We start from the raw sequence: 23,681 nt of genomic DNA on the forward strand, positions 1-23,681 counted from the left end.
GTGGGCTGTAGAGAAGCTGCGGAGAAAACCAAAGCGCTCGGCTGGCAGAGCTGGAACCACCCAGGTCTGGCAGGGGCCTGCTTCACCGCCAGCTGAAACAGGAAGAAAATTTAAATGATTCTCCACAGAGGTTGGTTTCGAAGGGAAGGTCAGGCTGAACAGGGAGACTCTGCCTAGCCGACCACAGCCTGCTTATTTCTGAATAAGCCCAGCTGGCTGAGGCCCCCTCCTTCCTGAATTGAGCATTGAGCATTGGTGACATCTGTGACTCAGGGGTCCCCTAGCCTGCAGGTGTACCCCACTGTTTGTGCTCAAGGGGTGGTGATTAACCACATCCCTTCCCCATACCCTGAGTTCTGAACCCATTAGCAGACAGACCTCAGAGTTTGCTGAGAGCATAGAATGGATAATGTGGCTGAGATCCCAGGTCACAGTTGGGCTTAACATGCCCCTCTGAGGCCAGGCCTGGAGACAAGCCATCCATTGTATGGCCATACCCCAATGGTGGGGACAGGGAGACGGGCCCCCATGCTTGCCCCAGAAAGAGCCCTGACCAAGTGGGGGCAGATGTGGAAGGAAATTCCTATGCACTGTGGGCCAAGGCCAGCCAGCGGGAGAAGGCAGAACCGGAGGGACCCAGCCTGTCTCGGAGTGACTCCCCACTCTGGGGAAGAGGGAGGCCACAGGGTGAAGGGAACAGTGGAATTCAGCTTCCCAACACTGCCCTGCAGCCAGAAGGGCCCTCCTGAAACTGGAGGACATGCTGCTGTATCCCCTGAGGCCTTCAGACCTTCCAGAAGAGGAGCCGCTGGTTGGTTGCTCCCCCATATACCTTTGGGGAGTCCTTGGAGACGTTCCAGATTCCCCTCTTCAATCCTAGGTCTGTACTGGGTGCCAGCAGCATTCCTGGGAACATAGGAAAGTACCCAGTCACTCCCCTGCCTGTTAGGAGTTTTCATCTGTAAGGTTCAGGAGCTCAGCAAATGAGATTATTGTACAGACATGGAGACCTCGTCACCATGGGGCAGAGGCCCCTGTCATCTCTGAGCTTGCAGGTGTCACTGCCAGAACACCCTACCGTCTAGCCACCAGTGCAGAAACCCCATCCTCACCACTCCCCAAGCCAGGCACTGTAGACTCTTCCTGGGTACCACCTCATCGCCCTAGTGGGTACCGGACCTCCTTCCCTGGGGACTCCACCCTGCCTGTGCTCCTGGCTGCTGGCCTCCTGCTGGTCTTCCACTGGGACCCCTGCCATTGCAGACTTGTGCCTTCTCTCCAGTCACCTTGGAGCTGCGTGCCCCAGAGATGTGAGCTTTTGTTATTGTGCATCCCCGCCACCCTCACAGTCATGCTCACCACCATCACCGGCTCCGCCGAATAGATCCAGATGTCATCTTTTCCCCGTGGAGCCTCTTGCTCTTATCCCCACTCCAGGCCTCGTGATGTTATGTCCCAGCCGTGACCTCTGCAGACTTAGTTATGTTCTGTTTTTGTCCTCACAGGTGCTGCCAACACCTCCTTCTTTCGAATCAGCAGCAAAATTAATAACTGTGCTGTTTTCCCATCTTTCCACATTTACTGGGCAAAGGACCCCAGGGCCCCATCTTAGCGCATCTTCAACCCCTTGATCCCAGGCCCTTGGTGACGGCACTGTGGACAGAGGATTGGGGAGATGCTTATTCTGTGCCTGGACTTTGAAATATATAGGTCTGACCTCCTAAACTCGTTCCGACTTGAGCTGCAGTGAACAGAACAAATTTATTCCCCAGGGCTCCACACGTGGCGTTCTTTATGCAGGCAACCTCCATTAAAGTCACCAGGAGTTTGCTCTGCATACGATAAACAGGGTCGAGCTTAAATCATGCAGTCTTAGTTGCCAGGGAGCTCCTGTCATTTTTACACTAGTACAAAACAAGTAAAAACGATTCTGGGCTTTTGGAAAAAGAAGTTCTCAGCTGTTTCTGTATCATTTAAAATGAGATGGTTGCCGCCGACGGCCTCCATTGCCACCGTGTGCTACAGCAGTATGCGCGGATGCCCTCTTTCCTCCCGGAACCCAAGCAAAGGCGCTACTAGATCTCAGTTCTCTGCTTAAATCAGCGGTGGCTCACAGTGGCCACCACCGCCAAATGATGTCCTCAGCTCCTTCCCCACAGCTCCATTCCTACCAGAGGGTGTTGGAAATTTCTGAATTCTGGAGGCCCAGAGCTTCCCAAGGAAATTGGCCATATTCTGTCTTTGCCCCTTGGAATGTTGTTTCCCCATTTTCACTTAATATAAAACGATCCCTGCTCATGGGCCTCACTCTGTTGTTCAAACTCACCCAACACAAAGAAGTCTGAAGTCTGCACTGCTTTATTTTTAGCGTTTCTCATGAGAATTTTAGCCATAAATTAGGGTCCAGGGACTGTTGATGGTGGATATAACCTACTCCCCGGTTGCCAGGCCTAATTAATGATACAACGCCGGCTCTTCAGCCAGAAGGCCTGGCTTCTGCCCTGGCCCAGGGAACTGTTCTCATTCTCGTGTGTTGCTTGGACTTCCCCTGGAGAGTAGCTATGCAGGGAAGAGATTAAAAACAGCCGAAGGTGGGTCTTGTCCTTGTTGGTTTCTGTCTTTGCTCCAGAAACCAACATGAGATGAGATGCTCATCTCAGCCTGTCCACAGCGCACTCGGAACGTGCTGGAATTGCATGGTCAGGAGCCTGCCAGCCACGCCACCTCCCCAGCAGTGGGGCTTCTGAGTCAGACTCTAGCTTTTCACATCTCCCGTCTCTCCACACACTCTGCGACACCTGCCCAACTGGTTTGTCAGCCCAGTTACAATGAGCTCCTGACTGGCAGCTGCCCCTGTGGCCCCGCCCCACCAGCATCTCCCAACAGCTAAAGCAGTTCTGTTGTAGGAAGGCTCACATTCCTTGGCACATACCAGACATATCCCGTTCTTATTGTCATGAGAGAAAACAGCTATTTAATTGGTAATGACTTTCCCCTAAAAGCGAAAGTCCTGGTATGTAGAAGAGGTGATGTGGAAGACAGATCATTATGGAGTTGTTACCTGTGCCCCTCCCACACATCCCTACATTTCCTAAATATTTCTGCTGGGAAAGGTCCCTCATGGCCTAATAGAACCCGAGAAAAGGCGGGAGATTTGAGAGAGTTTCAAGAAGCTAATTTGCACCCTTTCTGGTAATGAGGCCTCACCCTAGCAAATGCAGCCATCGTAATACAAATAAGCCAAAGCAGCCACCAATTGGGATGATGATGTGTTTTCAAGAGCCTTCCGTGAGTCCAGATCCCAGGAGGCATGGATCAGAGCTCAGCCAAAGTGCTTCATTTTTAAGGGGGAATTAATATTCTCATCACTAAATGCACACTAAAGATCGACAATAGACCAGTTTTTCTCTTTTGTTAAAAACTTGCAAAGAGTTGCTGAGTTGAAAGACAAAGTGAATCTCCCCATCTGAGGAGGTAAGCGGAATGCTATTTCTTGTTTTTAGCAGAGCAGCTTCGGCGAGCTGCAAGCTGTCTTCCCGTGGAGGGGAGACCCTGAGGGACCCGCTGCCCGTTTCCAGCAAGCCTTTGCATGCGGTGTGTTTGTACTCGCTGAAGACAGCGCATGACTCTCTAAATAATTTACTAGTTGATTAATAGACTCACAGGGGTATAATTAGAAGAGGGAGAGACAGTGGGTACAGTAACCGGTACAGTGCTTGGGGGAACAGGAGCCTTTATTTTTTTAAAGAAACTTTCTAGGGTGCTGGGCGTTTGAAGATAAGTTGGGAAGAGCTCAGTGCCTCTTCTCTTTTGAAGTGGAAATAGGACAGTTTGAATCCGTCGAGTTTAATTTTTCACAAGCTTTAGGGGCCCCGCAGTGCAACTCCCTTTTTATTATTGAAAAAACTCTACATTTTTCTTTCATTTTTCTACACACACACACACACACACACACACACACACGCTCCAAGCAGTAAGTAATAAACACATTAATTTACTCTTACCCTATGTGGATTTCCTTCGCGTTGCCTCCCCCAGGTATGCTGGCCTCTGTCCCTTTGGCACCCCCAGCCCAGAGCCCCCGCTGCAGGGTGGCCTAAAGGTGGATTAATGGATGCCCCTGTAATTTATGCATTTTAAAGGAACCCTCACCTCGGTCTGACAATGCTTTTGAAGTAGCTCCTTTTTTCAAGTCAAACTTTTGACATTTCCGCTGGGACTGCTACAAAGATTTCCTTATGGAAACTAGGTAGGAGTCCTTTTCAGCCCAAGAGAAGGCTGTGGCCAAGATAGCCCAGCAGAGCGGGAGGGTGCAAATGTTGCTTGCGTTCTGGGGGCTGGAGGGCCCGGGATGAGGACAGTTAGAGGAAGGGTGAGCACCTTTGCCTGTCAACAGGTTTGTGCCTCCCGAGGGGCCTTCTCTTCGGTTTTTTTACACGAGACTTTCATTTTGAAATTGTGCATTGTCTCTCTCCAGTATGAAAATGATGCTTTGCCAGGGGGCAGCCCCGTCACCAAAAGGTCAAAAAGCCTTTGCTCAATGGCTAGTCTAGTGGGGAAACTGAGGCAGTGAGTGACACCAGATTCATTCATGCATCCATTCGACGACATTGTCTCCCCAAGAAGAATGGGCGCTGCCGGAGTGGGGGCAGGTCTGGCCTGCTTAGCACTGTTCCTTGTCACCTGGCTGGAGCCACCATAGGGGCACAGCCAGATTTTCCTGTTGGGCTGAATGTCAGGTGTTGCTGTGTGTCCGGCATCCAGATTAAAAAAGAAACCAAACCCAGCCCAGACATTTCTGGGGAGTCCAGGGAGAGCCGGAGTGCACAGAGTCATCCTTGCTCTGACCAGAGCTTCTAGAAGCATCTCCCTCTCCGTGGGCAACCCCAACGGCTTCAGAGAAGAGCAAACCTCCAGTGCGCTCAGCTGTGAAATTGTCTCTGACAGGCCTGACCCTGGAGGCCCTGGGCCTTCTTCTCCAGTCGGGAGGTCTCTCGGTGTAGCTGTCTGGGCAGCCCCTGGCATGCCTAGAGCTGTGCTCCTGCCCCTCACACACCCCCCCAACGGCAGGTGCAGCTTGAAGCCTCTTTCCCTCTGGGAACGTCCTCGCCTGACGGGAGCTGACACGGGTTCTTTCTCACTGGGCTGTGAGCGGGGCCTGCAGAGGCAGGGGCAGGACATGAGGGGTGGGGAAGAGGCGGCCCCAGTGACCCTCTGCAGCCTCTACACCTATGATCGGGGACGTGGGACTTGCTGGGGTTTGTCAACCAGAAGCTGGCTCTGAGGTTTCCTGTGCAAGGGAACTTGGCACAGCCTCATCGGACACGGAGGGAGGGAAGCGGGCACCACACCCTGCAGCTTCACACCTGTCGCTGCTGCTCTGGGTGACAAGGGCACACCCGACAGAAGAAGCAAGATGGGAGCAGAGGGACACGGGAGGGGGAGAGGCGAGGGAAGAGGCTTCCTGGCATACAGAGGGATATACCTGCCCCCACCCCCTCCCTGGGAAGATCCTGGGGAAGCAGGGGATGCGGGAGGCAGGGGAAGGGGAAGGGGAGTCCCTCCTCCTCACCCTCACCGCAGACCTCCTCTGATTGACCCCATCCACGATCTTCATTGCAGAACTCTGACCTCCCCCTAGTCTTTGGTTGGTTTACTGGGAGACGAGATGGCCTCATCTGGGACCTCCCCACCCCAGGATCCCCCCGTTTCTGCTCATGCTGTCTGCTCGGCCGGCCGCTTCCAGGGCTGAGGAGCCAGCTCCCGCAGGGCTCAGGGTAGGAGCTCAGCTAGGTTAGTGGAAGAGCGAGCCTATGGCAGTTGACCTGGGTCCCTGTGGTGTGGACAATACCAGGCCAGCCTGCCTCCAGCACCCGGGGCCCAGATGCTGCCCTCTGCTGCCTGCATTTCTATTCGGGTGAGGCCCCTCTCCATGGGCAGCCCTAGCGGCTTCAGAGAGTTAGTAATTTTTTTTTTTTTTTTTTTTTTTTTTGAGATGGAGTCTCGCTCTGTCGCCAGGTCGGAGTGCAGTGGCGTGATCTCAGCTCACTGCAACCTTTGCCTCCCGGGCTCAAGCGATTCTCCTGCCTTAGCCTCCTGAGTAACAGGACTACAGGCACCTGCCACCACGCCCAGCTAGTTTTTGTATTTTTAGTAGAGATGGGGTTTCACCATGTTGGCCAGGTCTTGATCTCTTGACCTTGTGATCCGCCCGCCTCGGCCTCCCAAAGTGCTGGGATTACAGGCGTGAACTACCGTGCCGGGTCCAGAGAATTAGTCTTGAAGGAACAAAGAGCAGACAGGTCACAGGGGGCAGCATGCAGCCTGAAGGGTTTCTAGAAGGCAGGCGAGTGACTATCCCCTCCAGATGGGAGGGGCCGTGGCTACAGGTCAGGGCTCAGAATCACACAGACTTGGTTCCCATTCAGACTCTGCTTCCTCCCAGCTGTGATACTGGGCAAGCCATGCACCCCGTCAGAGCTCCCTTCAGTTTTCCTATCAGTAAGGTGAGCTTTCCTAGGATCCCATTTGTTGGCTTGCTCTGTATAAAGGGAATTGTGTCTGTAATTCACTAATTACTTACTATGGTCACTGGTTACAATCACTGACTACTCACCATGATTGTGAACAAGAATGGAGTTGCCATCGTCATCATCTTAGTGGTAGTAATGGTACTCACAGCAAGTCCTGTCGGGTGTGAATATATTTTATATATGGGAGATTTTTAATATTTATTTATTTCCTGTGACTGCTACCAGCTTTGGGGACCCGGTCCCTGCAGTAACTGGGAACTGACAGAGCTCCAGTTTGCATTACTCTGATGCTCGGTGATATGGTTGGCTGTGTCCCCACCCAAATCTCATCTTGAACTGTAGTTCACATAATCTGCACTTGTCGTGGGAGGGACCCAGTGGGAGGTAATTGAATCATGGGAGTGGTTACCTCCATGCTGTTCTCGTGATAGTGAGTTCTCACGAAATCTGATGGTTTTGTAAAGGGCTTTCCTCTGCTCTGCCCCTTCGCTCTGCACTTTTCCTTGCTGCCTCTATGTGAAGAAGGACGTGTCTGCTTCCCCTTCTGCCATGATTGTAAGTTTCCCAAGGCCTCCCCAGCCTTGCCGAAGTGTGAGTCCATTAAACCTCTTTCCTTTGTAAATTACCCAGTCTTGGGTATGTCCCCCAGTTATCTCTTGTAGCCTAACAAGCTACCCTCCAAGTTAATGGCATAAAATGACACTGAGTTTATTATGCTCCTGATTTAGTGGGTCAGGGTTTGGGGCAGGACATGGCAAGGAGGCCTCGACTCTGCTCTATAGTGACTTGGGCTTAGGTGGGTTGCCTTGAACTGCCTAAGAGAGCTGGGCTGGCTCACCCGGGGACTTACATCTGGATCTCAGTTCTGGCGTCAGCTTGGTTCCTTGGTTCTTCTCCACGTTACATCTGCCAGGATGGTGTGTCCAAGACAGATTCTTCATCGCCATGCCTGGTGCCTGGGAGGGCACACTTAGAATGGCTGGGGTTGGTCAGGCATCTTCCCTCCTCACAGCCTCTCCCTGGGGCTGGCTTCACCTGTCTTTTTACATGGTGGCTGGCTGCTCCTGGCTCAAGCACTCCACAGAGTTCAAGGGCGGCAGTGGTTGGGGTGGAAGGTGGGGCCAGCGGCCAGGCATCCCATGACCTCACCGCAGATACCCCAGCATACACTTCTGTCTGATTCTATTCATGGAGCTTGTCACTGGGGCCAGTCCAGGTTCCAGGGAGGGGATTGAGACACCGGCCCCCTCCCGGCCCCTGCCCTGGGAAGAGCAGCAAAGAAGGCGTGGCCATCTTTAATCTCCCACACTGGGGAAGGCTCGATGTGAGCATTTCAGTTTTGTTCAGGATGGGCTGCCCCACGTGCCTGGGAGGCAGCCACAGCCTAAACAGCCCTCAGGAGCTGGGTCCCCAGGCAACATCGGGTGCCACACAAGGGCCTACCAATACCTCCGTGGCTTTGGAGCCCAATGCTGTCCTCATGAGGAACAGGAAGCCCTGGCTAGGAGGTAAAATGAGTCGCCCAAAGGCAGGTTGCAAGTGGAATGCAGATTGCAGGGCATAGTTCGGGCCTCTAGTCCTCGTGATCACAGTGCTCCTCCTCCTAAAAGTCAGGTGGCAGCAAGCAGCCCCAGAGCTGGATTGGCTGTATGCAAATCCAAGCTCCACTCCCTGTGAGCTGTATGGCTGTGGGCAAGTCACTTCCTCTTCCTGTGCCTTGGTTTTCTAATCTGTAAAATGGGATTCTGTGACTACTTCTTTTGTAGGGAGAAAACTACATGAACTAATATTTGAATTAGAACAAAGACAGGCTTAGAACAGGGCCAGGCTCATCATATGCACTCTAGCATACATGCTTGGTGAGTCAATATCCTATTGTATCTTTTCCCTCCCAGAGCACTGGGCTCGTGGTTCTGCTTGCTGCGGACTTTCTTCTCATAGATTGTGTGGGCTATGGCATCCTCGCTGCCCTTGAGATGTGGGAGTAAAAAACTGATTCTAAGCCCTGAATTCATTAAAATGGAAGGAAAATCATGTTCCTTAAACTCTTTGATCTGCAGTGTACACTTAGTGAATACATCATACTTTAAAACAATCCAGTTCACACGCAGACTAGCTGACCTCTGCTCATTTTCCCAGATACTTTCATATTCCACTGAAAGATGTAAAAATGTACTTTAAAATAAGAGGAGTTATCAAATCATTCTGCACAGTGTGGCTAGCTGAGCTTTTCTAATAAAGAAGTCTTACTGATTTGCTAAGTGATGTACCAGTTGTTTATAGAAGAATGTCTATTTTTGAATGGTCTCTTTTGTCACCTAAAACTTCATTTGAAAGGGACAAACTGGCCAGGCGTGGTGGCTTATACCTATAGTCCCAGCACTTTGGGAGGCTGAGGCGGGCGCATCACCTGAAGTCAGGAACTCAAGACCAGCCTGGCCAACATGGCGAAACCCCATTTCTACCAAAAATACAAAATAAAATTAGCTGGGCCTAGTGGCACGCTCCTGTAATCCAAGCTACTCATGAGGCTGAGGTAGGAGAATCTCTTGAACCCAGGAGGTGGAGGTTGCAGTGATCCAAAATTGCACCCCTGCACTCCAGCCTGGGCGACACAGTGAGACTACTCCATCTCCAAAAAAAAAAAAAAAGAAAGAAAAAGGGGACAAACCGAAATGTTCACTGTTGGGCATCTCTGCCCCTCAGGTAGATATGTCAACGCCGTGTGGGCACCTAGTGTTGTCTTTGCCTTTTGCCCGAGTAGACGTGGTAAAGAAGGGAGTGACGGAAAGTGGGTGGCCCTCTCCAAGGGAGGAGGGGCACAACGTGGCCTCCTAGTCTGCAGGGCACCCAGGGCTGATGTACTTACTTCTCTGGACTTGACAGAAAATCCAATATTAAAACATTATTATTTCCTGGCACCATTGTCTGCCAGGCAATTTTAAATGTTGTTAAGCAATAGAGGTATCAGAGTAGAAATGTTGGCGTCTAAGGAAACCGTGGAAGATGTCTATTTCATCTCCTACTTGGGGAACCAAGGCCTGGCCAAATGGGGGTTTGTCTGGGGCAAGTGACTTGAGTTTACCAAAGAGCAAGCTAGATCCGGTGGACCTTACCCTCCCTTAGGAATCACAGGGTGCGGCCGATGGAACAATCCCGGTTTCTCCTCATTATCTTCTCCAGGTTTGGAAATGTGTGCGTTGCTGGCAGCGTTCACTTGGGGGTGCAGAACCCATGTTCCACCAGCAGGTGGTAGTAAATAACAAACAAACGGCTTCACCAACGGAAACACCTGGCGCCAGGTCCTGGCACCGGGGCGCTGCGGGGCCTTCAGGGCACGCAGGATTTCTGGCGACAGCATCGAGAGGAGCTTGCAGGCCCAGCTGCCGGGAATCCGTGCCATCCCGAGAGTGATGGCCTCCAGAGATGGGAGGCGTTCAGCTTTCCTTGAATTAAGTCAGGGCCTGGGCAAACCTCCCAGCAGCCTAGAGTAGAGACCCTGGCGGGATGCAAGCCCCGCTTCTTTCAGGCACCAGGTTGTGTGAAATGGAAATTAAAAACAAAACCAAAAGCAACCCCCTTTCCTCCTCCACAGTCCTGTTCCTTTTCTAAGATTCCCTGGACCTCCTGGATCCTATTGGGTCCCCTTCAGGAGGGGTGGGACCCGGGGACCCAGGGACCAGGAACTGTGCTGGGAGGAGAAAGAGAAGCAAATGCCAGCCTCCCCCCGTGAACACTGATGTTCACTTTGACATCGATTTCTGTTTTCTTTTTTCTTTTCTTTTCTTTTTTTTTGAGATGGAGTCTCCCTCTGTCGCCCAGGGTGGAGTGCAGTGGTGCGATCTCGGCTCACTGCAAGCTCTACCTCCCAGGGTCACACCATTCTCCTGCCTCAGCCTCCCGAGTAGCTGGGACTACAGGCACCCGCCACCACGCCCGGCTTATTTTTTGTATTTTTAGTAGAGATGTGGTTTCACCGTGTTAGCCAGGGTGGTCTCGATCTCCTGACCTCATGATCCACCTGCCTCGGCCTCCCAAAGTGCTGGGATTACAGGCGTGAGCCACTGCGCCCAGCCGACGTCAATTTCAAGGAGGGCTTGAAGAAGGAGAGAAGTTACACGGGGTAGCTTGAAGCAAATGTGAGGGGTGAGCAGAGGGAGTGTGGGTGCGGCGTAGGTATGTAGGTGTGTTTGCTAAATGTGTTTGTGTAATGAGGCTGTGTGCTTCGTTCATGTACTGTGTGCGGATAGGTGGGTATACACTGCGTGTTGTGCATGTGGGGGGCTGTAGGGGTGTGGGGTGTGTAATGTGTGTGTGTGGGTGTTTGTAGCTGAGTGCATGAGCACATGTGTGTGTGCGCGTGCCTGTGTGTGTTGTAGTGTTTCAGGTGTCGTGAGTAGACATGTATGTAGTGTGTGGGAGAGTTTATGAGTGTGCATGGAGGGGTGGCTTGTGCGGGGCATGTGCAAGGGTGTGTGGGGAGGTACTCAACTCTTTCCAATTTGCCCTGGGCTGCCAAGGAGGGTCACACGGCTTATCACAGGTCTAGCAATCAACCTTGGCATGTTTTTTCCTTTAAGCCACTGGCTGAAGGAGCTATTTCCTTTGCTCCACTTTTTGTCCTATCTTTGTATGCCACCCCCAGCAACCTTAGTGCCCCTCATATCTTCTCCCTCAACAGCCTCCGAGACAATAACTGATGGGCCGAAAGCCAAGGTCCCTGCAGGGCTGGTTCTGCGGTGCAGTGCGGACAGCAGGCGGCGGCATGGCGCAGCAGGAGGGGCCTCCGTGCCTGCTGCAAAACTGCAAGCTGGGTTGGGTGCGCTCTCCGGCCCCTTTCCTGCTCACACCCATCAGCCCTGGAGCTGGATGTGACTGAGGGTGACTGAAGCCAGACCTGCAGCCCGGGAGGAGTCAGTGCCGCCCAGTTCCATCTCATCGGTGTTGGGACTCCTGTCCCGAGCCGTGGAACTGCTGTGCAGGAGGGAGCCCGATGGGATCCTGGGCCTTTAGACAGGACTCCTTCCCCTTCCAGACAGGAGGGTGGGCCACGGGCCCGCGGTCGGGGGTGGAGGGGCTGGGAGCATCCCACTTGCCACCATGGATCCCCATCTACCCCCATGCCAAGCCCCAGGCACACCCAGCCCCGCGGGGAATAAATGGATTGAGATTTTAATAACCCAGAGGTCAACTCGAGGACTGCCATCTTTTATGGAAGATCTTGAGAAAAAAAAAAAACAACGAAACCATGTGGTGTGGCGTTATGAAACAATGGGATACTCATATCTTGCACTTGGCTAAATTTAGGGTTGACAGGACATTCCAGAGAGGTAGCCCTTGGCGGTAGCTTGTATGAAGGGTGAGATGTTAACTGTCAAGCCCAGAAATCAAGCCTGAGGCATCGACTTAATGGTGAAAGACTTTAGACCACGCTGAAAAATCTCTATCTGAGAGGAGGAGAAAGGGTAAATGGACAGCATTATCAAGGGGACTCGAAACTTCTGGCAGAGCACAGCGAACCAAGGAGCAGCCCGTTCTCAGCTTTGTGCTAAGCTGGCTGGTCAGACCACGTGGGGCTGGAAACGTGAGTCTGTAGCTGACAGGAAAAACCAAACAAGCCACAGCAAAACAGACACCGAGCCTCAGAGAGGCTGGGACAGGAGACACAGGTGGGTTTTGGGGAAATTACACTAAAGGCAGCGTCTTCAGGGTTCGCCCCTCACCCCTCAACCCTGCGTGCTGCTGAGGAGAGGTGCTGACTGGGAAAGGTCGGTAGCCTCAGAGCAAAACCCAGTCGGGTCTGTTGCTTGTCTTGGCCCAGGTGGGAGAGCCCTACCATGACACAGGATCCCTGTGCGCTGGGAGAGGACCAGTGCAGCCCCTCAGCCACGCAGCCCCAGTGAGGAACTGTGAGCAAAAATGTGTTGTTGTTCCGTATAAAAGGTTAAAGGACTCGAACGTGGAGCTTTCACAGGACTGCTAACACAGGCAGATGTGGGCAAATGCCCGTGATGCCAGGCTTCTGGGCAGAGCTTCCAGAACCGATGGAGTTACAGGACGGCTGGAGGCCACCCACACTGCAGGTCCCCCAAAAGGGAGAGCCGCCCATGGCCTTCAGGGGAGATTGTGACCTTTGTTGCTTTAGGAACGGTCTCTCACAGGGGCCATTTCAACCTATTTTAGGCGTTAAATTGTTTCCTTTAAAAAAAAAAACACCACATTTTTAGTGGAAAACTTTAAACACATCAAAAAAGTAGAGAGAATAGAATAATGAACCTGTGGGACCCATCGCTAGTGTAATGAACCTCACGTGCTTGTGGCCACCCTTGTTGCATCTAGAACCACCCTCTCCTACCCCAGAGACCCCTCCCAGCAAACCCCAGGTGCTAGTGCTCATTCTTTTGGCTGCATATTTAATTCGTGAGTGGGTGATCACGTAGAGATGAATGGAATGACTGAGAGGAAGGGTCTCCCTTGGTTATTTTCTGTTGCCGCAGGACCTGATTCAGTGCTTGGTGAGAAAAATCCTTAAGTTCTCTGGCCCATGAACACTTGAGGAACTAAGGAACTTCCTGGTTTTTGGAAATGGTTCCCTTTTTTTCCTCCCTCCCTCCCTCCCTTCCTTCGTGTTTATTAGGTGCTTTCCATGGGCCCAGTACTGTGCCGGGTGCTGGGGTATAGCAATGAGCCTGACCCTACTAGGGGGATCCCTGCTTTCGTGGAATGGGGGTTGGGGTGGGAATGCAGGTATTAAACAGATACTACATCAGTTGTTACTGATGTGCGCTTGTGATGAGGCCTTCCGGGAAGTGCTAACCGCAGAGCCTGCGTTTCCTGATTCCTGCAAAGACGGGTTTGTTTGGGGTTTGGCTCCAAGTGGGAACCGGTGTGAGCATTCCGTTTCTTCCTCAATCTTTTGGAAACTTGGCCCTCCCTGCCTCCGACGTCCCCAGCACTTCCTACTTCTGTGACCTCTGCTTTCCTGCCCGGTTTGTGTTGCATTACATCCGGGTCCTCTTATCTCCACCACCCCGGGCTCCATGATCAGAGGGATTGGGTCCGATTCATGGACCATCAACTGGTGGCCACCCTTCTCCCTCCTTCTCTCTCTGTCTCTGTCTCTCTCTCTGTCTCTGTGTGTGTGTGTGTATTTGTATATGTAGCATGTATATATGTATATATATTAATATGATTAGATATGAATATATGTTTAAATTAGACCATATATACAAGTCATTGATTTACCTGCTTTTTTCTCATTCTGTCATAGACTTCTGCCTCGACCTGTCATAGATCTCTTTCCAAGTTAGTATAGAGATTATTTTTAAAAGGTTGTCTAATATTCTATTGCAGAGATGTACCTTCTTTGATTTAATCTGTCCTCTATTGATGGACACTCTAGATCATTTCCAATTGTCACTATTATAAACAACACTGAAATGGACATCTTTGTATACACATCTTTTTCCCCTCTGGGCTATTATCTCTTAGGTTCAAGTTCTTAGAAGTAGGATTGCTGGGTCAAAAGACATGTACATTTTAAATTTTGATGCAGGTTGGGAAATTCTCTCTAGAAATCTTTGTCAACCAAAAGAAAAACAAAAAACAAAAACTTCATTGTATTTCTGTCTGGCCTTCCATTTTTCCCGTGAGTCAGATTTCTCCCCAGTTGAGAAACCTTGCTTTTATTGGTTTGTCAGTGGCCAGTGTGAGGAACTCAGGGGCTCCAGGCCACTGGGTAATGAGGCAGCAGGACAGTTGGGGGTGTTATGGGCCGGGATCATGGGCCTGATCTCCAGCTGACTAGATGACCTTGAGTGGGTCACTTAAACCACAACCTCTTTGGGCCTCAGTTTCCTAACTTTCAAACAAGAGGTCAATGGCATGACCTTCCAGGCCCTCAGAAAGCCGTGGCTCCAAAGTTCAGACCACCTGCAGTGCAGCTGGGTTTCCAAGCCATACCTGATTATTGGAGATGACACTCAGAAAATATTTGGTCCAAATAATTCTCACCCCTGAACAGCGGAGGCCTTCGTGGGCCTAGACTATTAGCGGGATCCGCCATTCTGATCCCAGCCAAATGCGGCCTCCTTAGAAGCCGTCCTAGGCCCAGTGAAAGCAGCAGCCTCCCATCATTTGGTTGATTTTCTTCACAGTACTCATGACTCTCAGAAATGGTTATTTGTTACCTGGGTGATGTTTGTTTCCCAGAGACAGCGTGAATTTCAGGAGCCCAGGAGCCTTGGCAGTCAAGCTTGCTGTGTAGCCCATATCCCATGTCAAGCACAGTGCCTGGCACAGCCCAGATGGTCAGCGACTACCCACTGGGTGAATCGTGGGGGAAGGATTATTTCTGTATTGGTTTCTTCTTTCCGTGAAGATAACTGTAAATATTAAGGATAAGCCTGGACCGGAAGGCTCTATGGCAGGTTCTTACCTCACATTGTTTTAAATCAGTGTTTATTCATCCTGGCAAGAAAACACAAGGTCTCTGGATCAGAGGACAGACCCAATTCATTCACACAGTAATCTCAGAGCTGGCTCCCCACGCCCAGGTCCTCACAGGCAATGTGGAAAGAGCCAAGTGCACCCCGAGTGTACAGGGGGTCTATAGCAGGAGGGGAGCCCCAACATTGTGACTCTTGGAGCTTATGCGGGACAACATGCCAGCTCCCTCCCGAGCTTTACCCTGGAAGGAACTGACTCCAACTCCTTCAGAGGAGAGGAGAAGGAGATCACTAGGTTTACAGCCCTTTGAATGTAAACAAATGTCTCGGGGCAGAGGTCCCTAAGTCTCTCTGGCGGTCTCTGTCTTTAACTTCCAAGGCCGTTCTTAATCTGTCATCCTTTATCCCAGGTGCCAACAGTCTTTGCTGAGACGTCCTGACCACGGGCAAGCATGAAAATATTCATGAAGCATCACTTCCCCACACACATCTCCTGAATTGAAAAGTAACAGCCACCACCTCTGAGTGTCAGCTATGTGCTGGAATTGTAAATGTGGTGTGAGCTGGTCACGATGGGTCCTGTTATCCTCTTTCAGCAGATAGGAAGCTGAGACTCGGAGAGTGAGAGACTGCCTGGAGATGAGACAGCAAGGAAGGGAAGAGCTGAGATGAGACCTAGATTTGTGAACGCCCCAAGCCCATGTTCTCCTGTCTACCACCTGGCTTCCCCAAAGTCTGGTCAAGTTGGTTTTAACAGAGTTGATTAGTTGCAGTGAAGCGTTTGAAAAACCTTCTATTTATTCAGCATCTACTATGTGCCAGGCATTGTTCTAGTCAGGGAAAAATGGGAGAGACATGGTCTTTTGTTCTGATGGGACCCACCCAGGAGAGAGATGCAGACATTAAAGAAAGAATCACCCAGAGAGAAGTACCCTTGTGATAACAAGGGTGGCAAGTGAGGGAGGATGAGAAGTGCAGGCTGAGGGCTGTCATCAGAGACTTCCCGGGGAGGGAACATCCCACCGTGGCCCTGAGGCTGTTTGAAGGCTGACCCAGGCAGGGTGTGGGAGAAGGGTATTCCGGATGGAGGAGGTGGCACATGCGAAGGGAGGTGCAAGCTGGGAAGATTCACCTGGGAGGAAGGCAGGGCGCAGACCTTGCCCTGGAAAGGAGACCGCTGTTTATCCTCAGAGCACTGGGGGGCCACTGCAGGTTTGAAGCAGGGGAAGAAGGGATGGGATTCGCTGAAGTGACTTCTCATTCATGCTAGGTAGCCAGATGTTCTCGTGAAAGCAAAACCCTTTTCTGCTCTTTCCTGGGGACTGGGGAAGAAAGGATGAAGGACTTGAGAGAGAACACATTCAGGGAAATGCAGATTGCTTAGAATTAGGTTTATGGTTTTTTGGTGACAAGGGCAGTAACCCAGCAAGTCACAGCCACAGGGGAGAACGGCTGGTAGTGATTTTTCTGCATCTCTTCCTTCCATGTTCACCTGGCTGTCAGCCTGGGGGGCCCTGTGGAAGGTTTCAAATGTGTGCTTCAGGCCGTCTTGCCAGACCCCCGGGCAGTTGGTAGGAGGGCAACGAGGCAGCTTCCAGAGAAACTGCCGAACTCACTGCCACCACACCCCTAGGAACCAGTTCCAATCGGGGCCACAGTCATAGCAAACAATGGTAATATTTACCAAGTATTTCTGGAAAAATGAGTGCAAAGTGCAGGAAACGCAGTGCAAATTGCTAGAACGCAGTACATTAGCAACATAGGACATTTAATGAGTCTGGGAAGAGAGGTATGAATTTCAGGAAAATGTCAATTGCCGCAATGTAAACAAGAGGCTTCTCAATATCTCATTCTCCGTAGGACTTTATTTCAGTCTTTGGTTATAACTAGTTCTGTGATTCTTGGGAGAGACTTCATTCTCAGCATCAAGGAGGGGGAAATTGGAGCATCTGGGGAAAGAGAGGAGTGGGGGTTGCTGGTGCATCACAGACTAACAGAGAGCTTTGGGGGCACTGGCACGATCCCATTTGAGGAAAACTGAAACTGCAGCTGGGGCTGATGTGCTTCCAGGAAAAGTGTTTGCTGTAAAAACTGGGCCCGTAGTGGGTGCTGTGGTCTGAACGTGTCCTCCCAAAACTCATATGCTAAAATCGAATCCCCAAGACAATGGTTTAGGTGGGACCTTTGGGAGGTGGTGAGGTCACAGGGCGGGGGCCCTTGTGGATGGGATTAGTGCCCATATAAGGGAGACCCCAGAGAGACTCCTCACCTCTTCTACCAGGTGAGGATGAAGCAAGAAGGCACCATCTGTGAACCAGAAAATAGGCCCTTTCCAGGCGCTGAATCTGACTTGATCTTAGACTTCCCCGGCACCCAGTTTATGGGATTGTGCTATAGCAGCCCAAATGGACTAAGACAGGGGGACAGCTGCTCACATCTCACTGGGTTGCAGGTGGGGATGGTGTCTTGTCCAGGAAAGGGAAAGACTGAGGTCAAGGTCAGCCAGAGCATTTCCTGTCTCACGCAGCCCTGTTGCTGGGGACCGAGGAGGGACCTGGGAAATAGGCACTGACAGCCTTGTCCAAGTGGCTCCATCTAGACCCACTTCTTCAGCAGCTCAATCTATGGTCAAGTAAGGTCAGGAAGCCCAGGACCCATGGGCTACAGGTCAGCAGAGGGCTCACTTGTCCCCCTTCTCTGCAGTTCCTGACAGCCTCCTCATGAAGGTGCTGAGCCAGCGTCTGGACCAGCAGGACTGCATCCAGAAAGGCTGGGTGCTGCACGGCGTCCCGCGGGACCTGGACCAGGCACACCTGCTGAACAGCCTGGGCTACAATCCCAACAGGTGAGCGGCCTCAGCCAAGCCCACAGCCCTGGCCAAGCCCCTGGGCACCCCCGCTCCAGGGCTCAGCTGAAGAGGTCCAGGTTACACAAGCCTTCACGTGTTCCTGAAGTGGAATGTCTCCTGGTCACCCCCATTCCCACTCACCCCATCTGCCCGGTGGACTAGGAGTCAGGCTTGGGTTCAAATACTGGCTTTCACTCTCCTTGCTGGACCCTCATCTGTAAAACAGTAATAAATACCAGTCTTGCCTTCTTTGGGAAATTGTTATACAAATCAACTGATGTTTTCTTCTACTCTTTTTCCAGTTTCATTTTTACATTTAAATCTTTGATGTAGCTGATATTTATTTTGATGTGAGTAGGCAGTATGAGTCGCCTTTTTCCCCCCCCAAATGGTTAACCATTTGTTTGGACTGTTGACTATCATTGGATGTTCTGTCTTCCCTCTACTAGTTTGAACTTGAGAGCTCATCGCAATTGTATATATTGTGAGCAATGAAGCCCACCCAAGTAAAAGCAAACAGAGGCTATTTAGTCTGAGCTTGCAATAGCAAGGGGTCAGCCACCATTGCTTGGCGTTTTGGCAGAGACTCACAGGCAGGCAGCAGAGGTGACAGCATTCTAGTGGAAGGTGGGAAAGGCTTTGGTTCTACTGTGCCCCAATTGGAGGCTGTTGGCTTGGGGAAGCTGGGTGGGCTAACTAGAGGCGGGGCCTCCTATGTGATGGGTTGAGGGAACATATTTGGCTTTCTCTGGTTGGTCCTACCTTGCAAATGGTGGCAAAAATGAGGGAAGCTATCAATTCCTGATCAAGTCCTGGCCCTTTGGGGCTGATTGCTGCAGAGATTATGGTCTGACTCCCTGGGCAGGTTGCTGCAGGTTGTGGGTTCCAGTTCTGTTTTTATATATGGTCTGACCATCATCAAACTGTGTGTTTAGTCTCTCAATATACTGGGCCTGTGTCTGAACTTTCTCTTGTCTGAATGTCTATTTCTGCAGTAGTACCACTCTGTTTAACTGCTTTACTTTTGTCATATATTATATTTCAATAGTCAATGCAGGATAACGCCCTCTCATTAATCTTTATTGTCTATTTTATATATTTATTATTCCAACTGAACACTATAATGATTTTATCATGTACAAAAAGAAACTGCCATTGAAATTTTAGCTGGAATTGCCTTAGATTTTCAAATTGATCTGTGATATGATTTGGCTCTGAGTTCCCACCCAAATCTCGTCTTGAACTATAATCCCCACATGTTAAGGAGGGACCTGGTGGGAGGTGATTGGATCATGGGGGCGGTTTCCCCCACGCTCTTCTCATGATAGTGAATGAGTTCTCATGAGATCTGATGGTTTTAAAGTGTGGCACCTCCCCATTTGTTCTCTCTCTCCTGCTGCCATGTAAGATGTGCTTTGCTTCCCCTTTACCTTCTGCCGTGACTGTAAGTTTCCTGAGGCCTCCCCAGCCATGTGGAACTGTGAATCAATTAAACCTCTTTCCTTTATAAATTATCTAATCTCAAGTAGTTCTTTATAGCAGTGTGAAATGAACTAATATAACACGTTACAGTTTGACATGGCTATATCCTGTCTTTGCTTCTAGTGAAAATATCAACACTTCCTTGGGTCTTGCATTTTTTATTTTTTTCTAGGTGTATTATCTCTTCTTCTTCTTACTGATATTATAGTAAGATCTTTTCATTCCGTATTTTCTAAGTGGGTTTTTCAAGAGTGTAGAAAAGACATTGAGGCCAGGCGCGGTGGCTCAAGCCTGTAATCCCAGCACTTTGGGAGGCCGAGACGGGCGGATCACGAGGTCAGGAGTTCGAGACCATCCTGGCTAACACGGGTGAAACCCCGTCTCTACTAAAAAATACAAAAAACTAGTCGGGCGAGGTGGTGGGCGCCTGTAGTCCCAGCTACTCGGGAGGCTGAGGCAGGAGAATGGCGTAAAAACCCGGGAGGCGGAGCTTGCCATGAGCTGAGATCCGGCCACTGCACTCCAGCCTGGGCGACACAACGAGACTCCGTCTCAAAAAAAAAAAAAAAAAAAAAAAAAAAGAAAAGACATTGATTTTGGCTTACTTATTTTGTACTCCAGCCACCTTCTCAAACCCTCCTACTGTTTTGGATAGTTTTTCAGTTGATTCTCTTGGGTTTTTCAGGTAGATGATCATGTCATCTACAAATACTCATCCTTTTGCCTCTTCCTTTTCAATATTTATACTTTTCATTTTACTCTTGTTGGGCGGTACTTTCAGAACAGGGTGTCATGATCGACAGGGTGTTTTTTCCTGACCATAAGGGCTGTCTGACATTAAGGTGCTACTGGCTTTTGGTTTGAAGTGCATACAATTCGTATGAAGTTAAAGAAGTATAGCACCATGATTTAAAATCTCTTGTTAATGTTGAATTTTATCAAGAGCTTTTCAGCATCCTTTAAAATTATTTTTTCTCTTTTTGACATACTGATATTATAAATTATGTTAATAATAGTAAGCCAATCTTTTGTTTCTATAATAACTGATTTGGTCATGGCATATTGTTCTTTCATGGTATATTATTCTACTGCTTGTGGCAGATAGAATTTTGACCCTTATGACCTTTACCCCCCTGCTGTCATGCCTGTGAATGTATATTATATGACAAAAGGGACTTTGCATATATACTTAAGATTACTACTCAGTTGACCTTAAAATAGAAAGGTCAACCTGGACTATCTGGGTGGGCCCAGAATAATCACACAAACCCTTAAAAGCAGAGTTCCCTCCTGACTGAGGGCAGAAGAGGAAGTGAGATAGATTTCTAAGCATGACATAGCATTGGTGGCTCAAAGATGGGGGCCATGGAAAATGTGAGAAGAAATTAATTCGACCAACAAACAGTGAGCCCCAGGTGAGAACTACAGCTCTGGCTGATACCTTGACCTAAGTCCAGTTAGACTCATACCAGATTTCTGACCTACAGAAACTGTGAGATAATACATTTGATTATCTTTTTTTCTTTTCTTTCTTTCTTTCTTTCTTTTTTTTTTTTTTTTGAGACGAGTATCACTCTGTCGCCCAGGCTGGAGTGCAGTGGCATGATCTCTGTTCACTGCAACATCTACCTGCCAGGTTCAAGCGATTCTCCTGCCTCCTCCTCCTGAGTAGCTGGGATTACAAGTGTGTGCCACCACGCATGGCTAATTTTTGTATTTTTATTAGAGACAGGTTTCACCATGTTGGCCAGGCTGGTCTTGAACTCCTGACCTCAGGTGGTCCACCCGCGTTGGGCTCCCAGAGTGCTGGGATTACAGGCGTGAGCCACTGCACCTAGCCAAATATGAGTATCATTTTTTTCTTTTTTTTTTTGAGATGGAGTCTCACTCTGTCTCCCATGCTGGAGTGCAGTGGTGCAATCTTGGCTCACTGCAAGCTCTGACTCCCAGGTTCATGTCATTCTCCTGCCTCAGCCTCCTGAGTAGCTGGGACTACAGGTGCCCACCACCATGCCTGGCTAATTTTTTGTATTTTTAGTAGAGATGGAATTTCACCATGTTAGCCAGGATGGTCTTGATCTCCTGACCTCGTGATCTGCCCACTTGGCCTCCCAAAGTTCTGGGGTTACAGGTGTGAGCCACCGTACCCGGCCCAAATCTGAGTATCTTTAAGCAGCTAAGTTTGTCATAACATGATAATGGCAGCACAAGAAATTAACATGCTGTTGGATTGTATTGGCTACATTTTTATTTAGTTTTTTTGCATTAATATGCATATATAGTATGGATTAGAATTTTTCCACATTCTTGTGCTTTGTTAGGCTTTAGTATCAGTAATGTGAAAGTTTCATAGATTTTCTTTCTTTCTCCATATCTGAGAGAGTTTTTAAAACTCCAGCAGTAACTGTTTTTAGGATCTGGCACTTACGGGACAGAGGTAGCTTTTAACAATTTGATTGATTTTGTTCATGGTGTTTGGTCAATTCAGATTTCTCTCTTTTCTTGTGCAATTGATCTCTTCCTAGAAAATCATCCCTTTCCCTATCTTTAAACATATTAACATAATTTGAATATCTTGTGCCATTAATTTTTATTGTGTTTCCTACAGTTTTTGCTTTATGTGTTTTGGTGCTATGTTATTTAGTGCATAAAGGTTTCTGTCAGCTATGTGTTCATTGTGAAATGTATTCTTGATGAAAGTGACCGTCAGTGACAGACAGCTAATTATCTACCCCAACATTTGTTCTAACTTTCCTCCTCAATAACAAAAGATCAATTTTCCGAAGAGTACATTGGTGTCTGAAAATAAAAGATCCCATTTCCCAGTCTTCTTTACAGCTATATGGAGCCACAAAACTAAGTTCTGGCCAATGAGATATAAGCATATAGTTGTGTAGTTTTTCCAGGAAACCTGCTTTAAGGCATCTAACTCAGCTGGAAGGTGTTAGCTTTTTTTGTTGTTATTTTGCCTTTCCTTTCTTTTTGATTTTCCTGAAGTTAATAATCATCTTGCTTTTTCACTTGTCTAGTTTTCTTTGTATCTATTAGTTAATTATTTCCACATTTCATAATAGCCTTTCAGAACAATTTCCCACAAAGTCCATCATATTGTGTAATCTATCAGTTTCAGGTTGTTTTTTCTTCTTGGTCCCTCCCATTCCTCTCCTGTTTGGACTGGATTTTTTCTAGGCTTACTGCATAGTTGATCATCAAGAGCTTTTCTTTACTATAATCAGAGGAATTCCCCTTGGCTTTCTTTTGAGTTGGAGTCTCTGTTTCCTAAGTCACACATCTTCCTTTTATATACCCCCTTGATTTGACAAAGCATAATCTCTAGTTGCGTCTTAAGTTAAAAAGATGGTTTAAAAGCAGTAGGCTGTTACACCGGCAACACATGTGTTCTAAATTGAAGAAGTCACCCTTTATGACTGTACACAACAATCATTTTGGGATTGTCATTCGCTACTACACTGAAGATTGTCTTTACCCCTCTCCCATGTTAGATATTTTATTTCTATATCACATGGCTTCCTTTTTCTTGGTTTACTACCTTGTTTTGGTTGAACACATCTATCAGTAACTTCCTGAGAAAGAGTGTATGGCAGGTAAATTTTGAGGGGCCCTACTATTCTATCTGAAAGTGTCTATTCTATCTTTATACTTGTTGGATAGATTGACTAGGTGAGAAATTATAGGCTGGAAATGATTTTCCCGTCAAATTTTGAATCTCCAGTGTTGCTAAGAAGTCCAATGCCGATCTGATCCTGATCCTTTATATGTGACTTTTTTCTTTCTGTGGAAGTTTGTAGGCTCTTTCCTTTGTCTCCAGGGTTCTGAAATTTCACAGTGAAATTTCATTATATCCTCGGTATACGTCAGATTTACTCCACTGTACCAGAAATTAATCTTGAAACCTGTGTCCTTCAGTCCTGGGACATTTTCTTGAATTATTTTGTTAATGATTTTTTTCCCTTTTTTCTATTCTCTCTGTAACCCCTGTTATTTGGGCATTGGATCTTCAGGACTGGCCTTCTAAATGTTGTAAAAATATCTTTTTTCCTTTGCATTTTGTGTGTGTGTGTGTGTGTGTGTGATCAATTACTGCTTTTTGTTTTGTTTGGCTCTACTTTCTGGGAGATTTCCTCAACTTTCTCTTCCAACATTTTTATTGAATTCCAATTTCTGCTCTTGGGTTTGTTTATTTCTGTAATATTCAAGAACTTTTTGTTTTGTGAATATTCCTTTTATAGTTTCTTGATCTTGTTTTGTGGATTTTTTATCTCTTAAAATGTTAATGACATGTTTGATTTTGTTGGGAGGATGGGGAGATAGGCTTTTTTCCTCTTCCTTTCTGCATAATCAGTTTCTATA

At 48.7% G+C, this 23,681-nt stretch overlaps 1 protein-coding gene across 2 annotated transcripts in view; it reads left to right on the forward strand.

The window, feature by feature from the left end:
- AK8 (adenylate kinase 8) overlaps positions 1-23,681 on the forward strand; it is a 158,652-nt gene that overhangs the window by 69,688 nt on the left and 65,283 nt on the right. For both annotated transcript variants that reach the window (XM_025359097.1, XM_025359096.1), the window contains exon 11: positions 17,684-17,825. In XM_025359097.1, coding sequence (XP_025214882.1) covers positions 17,684-17,825 — 142 coding nt within the window. The remainder of the gene's footprint in view (positions 1-17,683; positions 17,826-23,681) is intronic.

The sequence above is a fragment of the Theropithecus gelada genome, chromosome 15, assembly GCF_003255815.1.
Source record: "Theropithecus gelada isolate Dixy chromosome 15, Tgel_1.0, whole genome shotgun sequence".
NCBI lineage: Eukaryota > Metazoa > Chordata > Mammalia > Primates > Cercopithecidae > Theropithecus > Theropithecus gelada.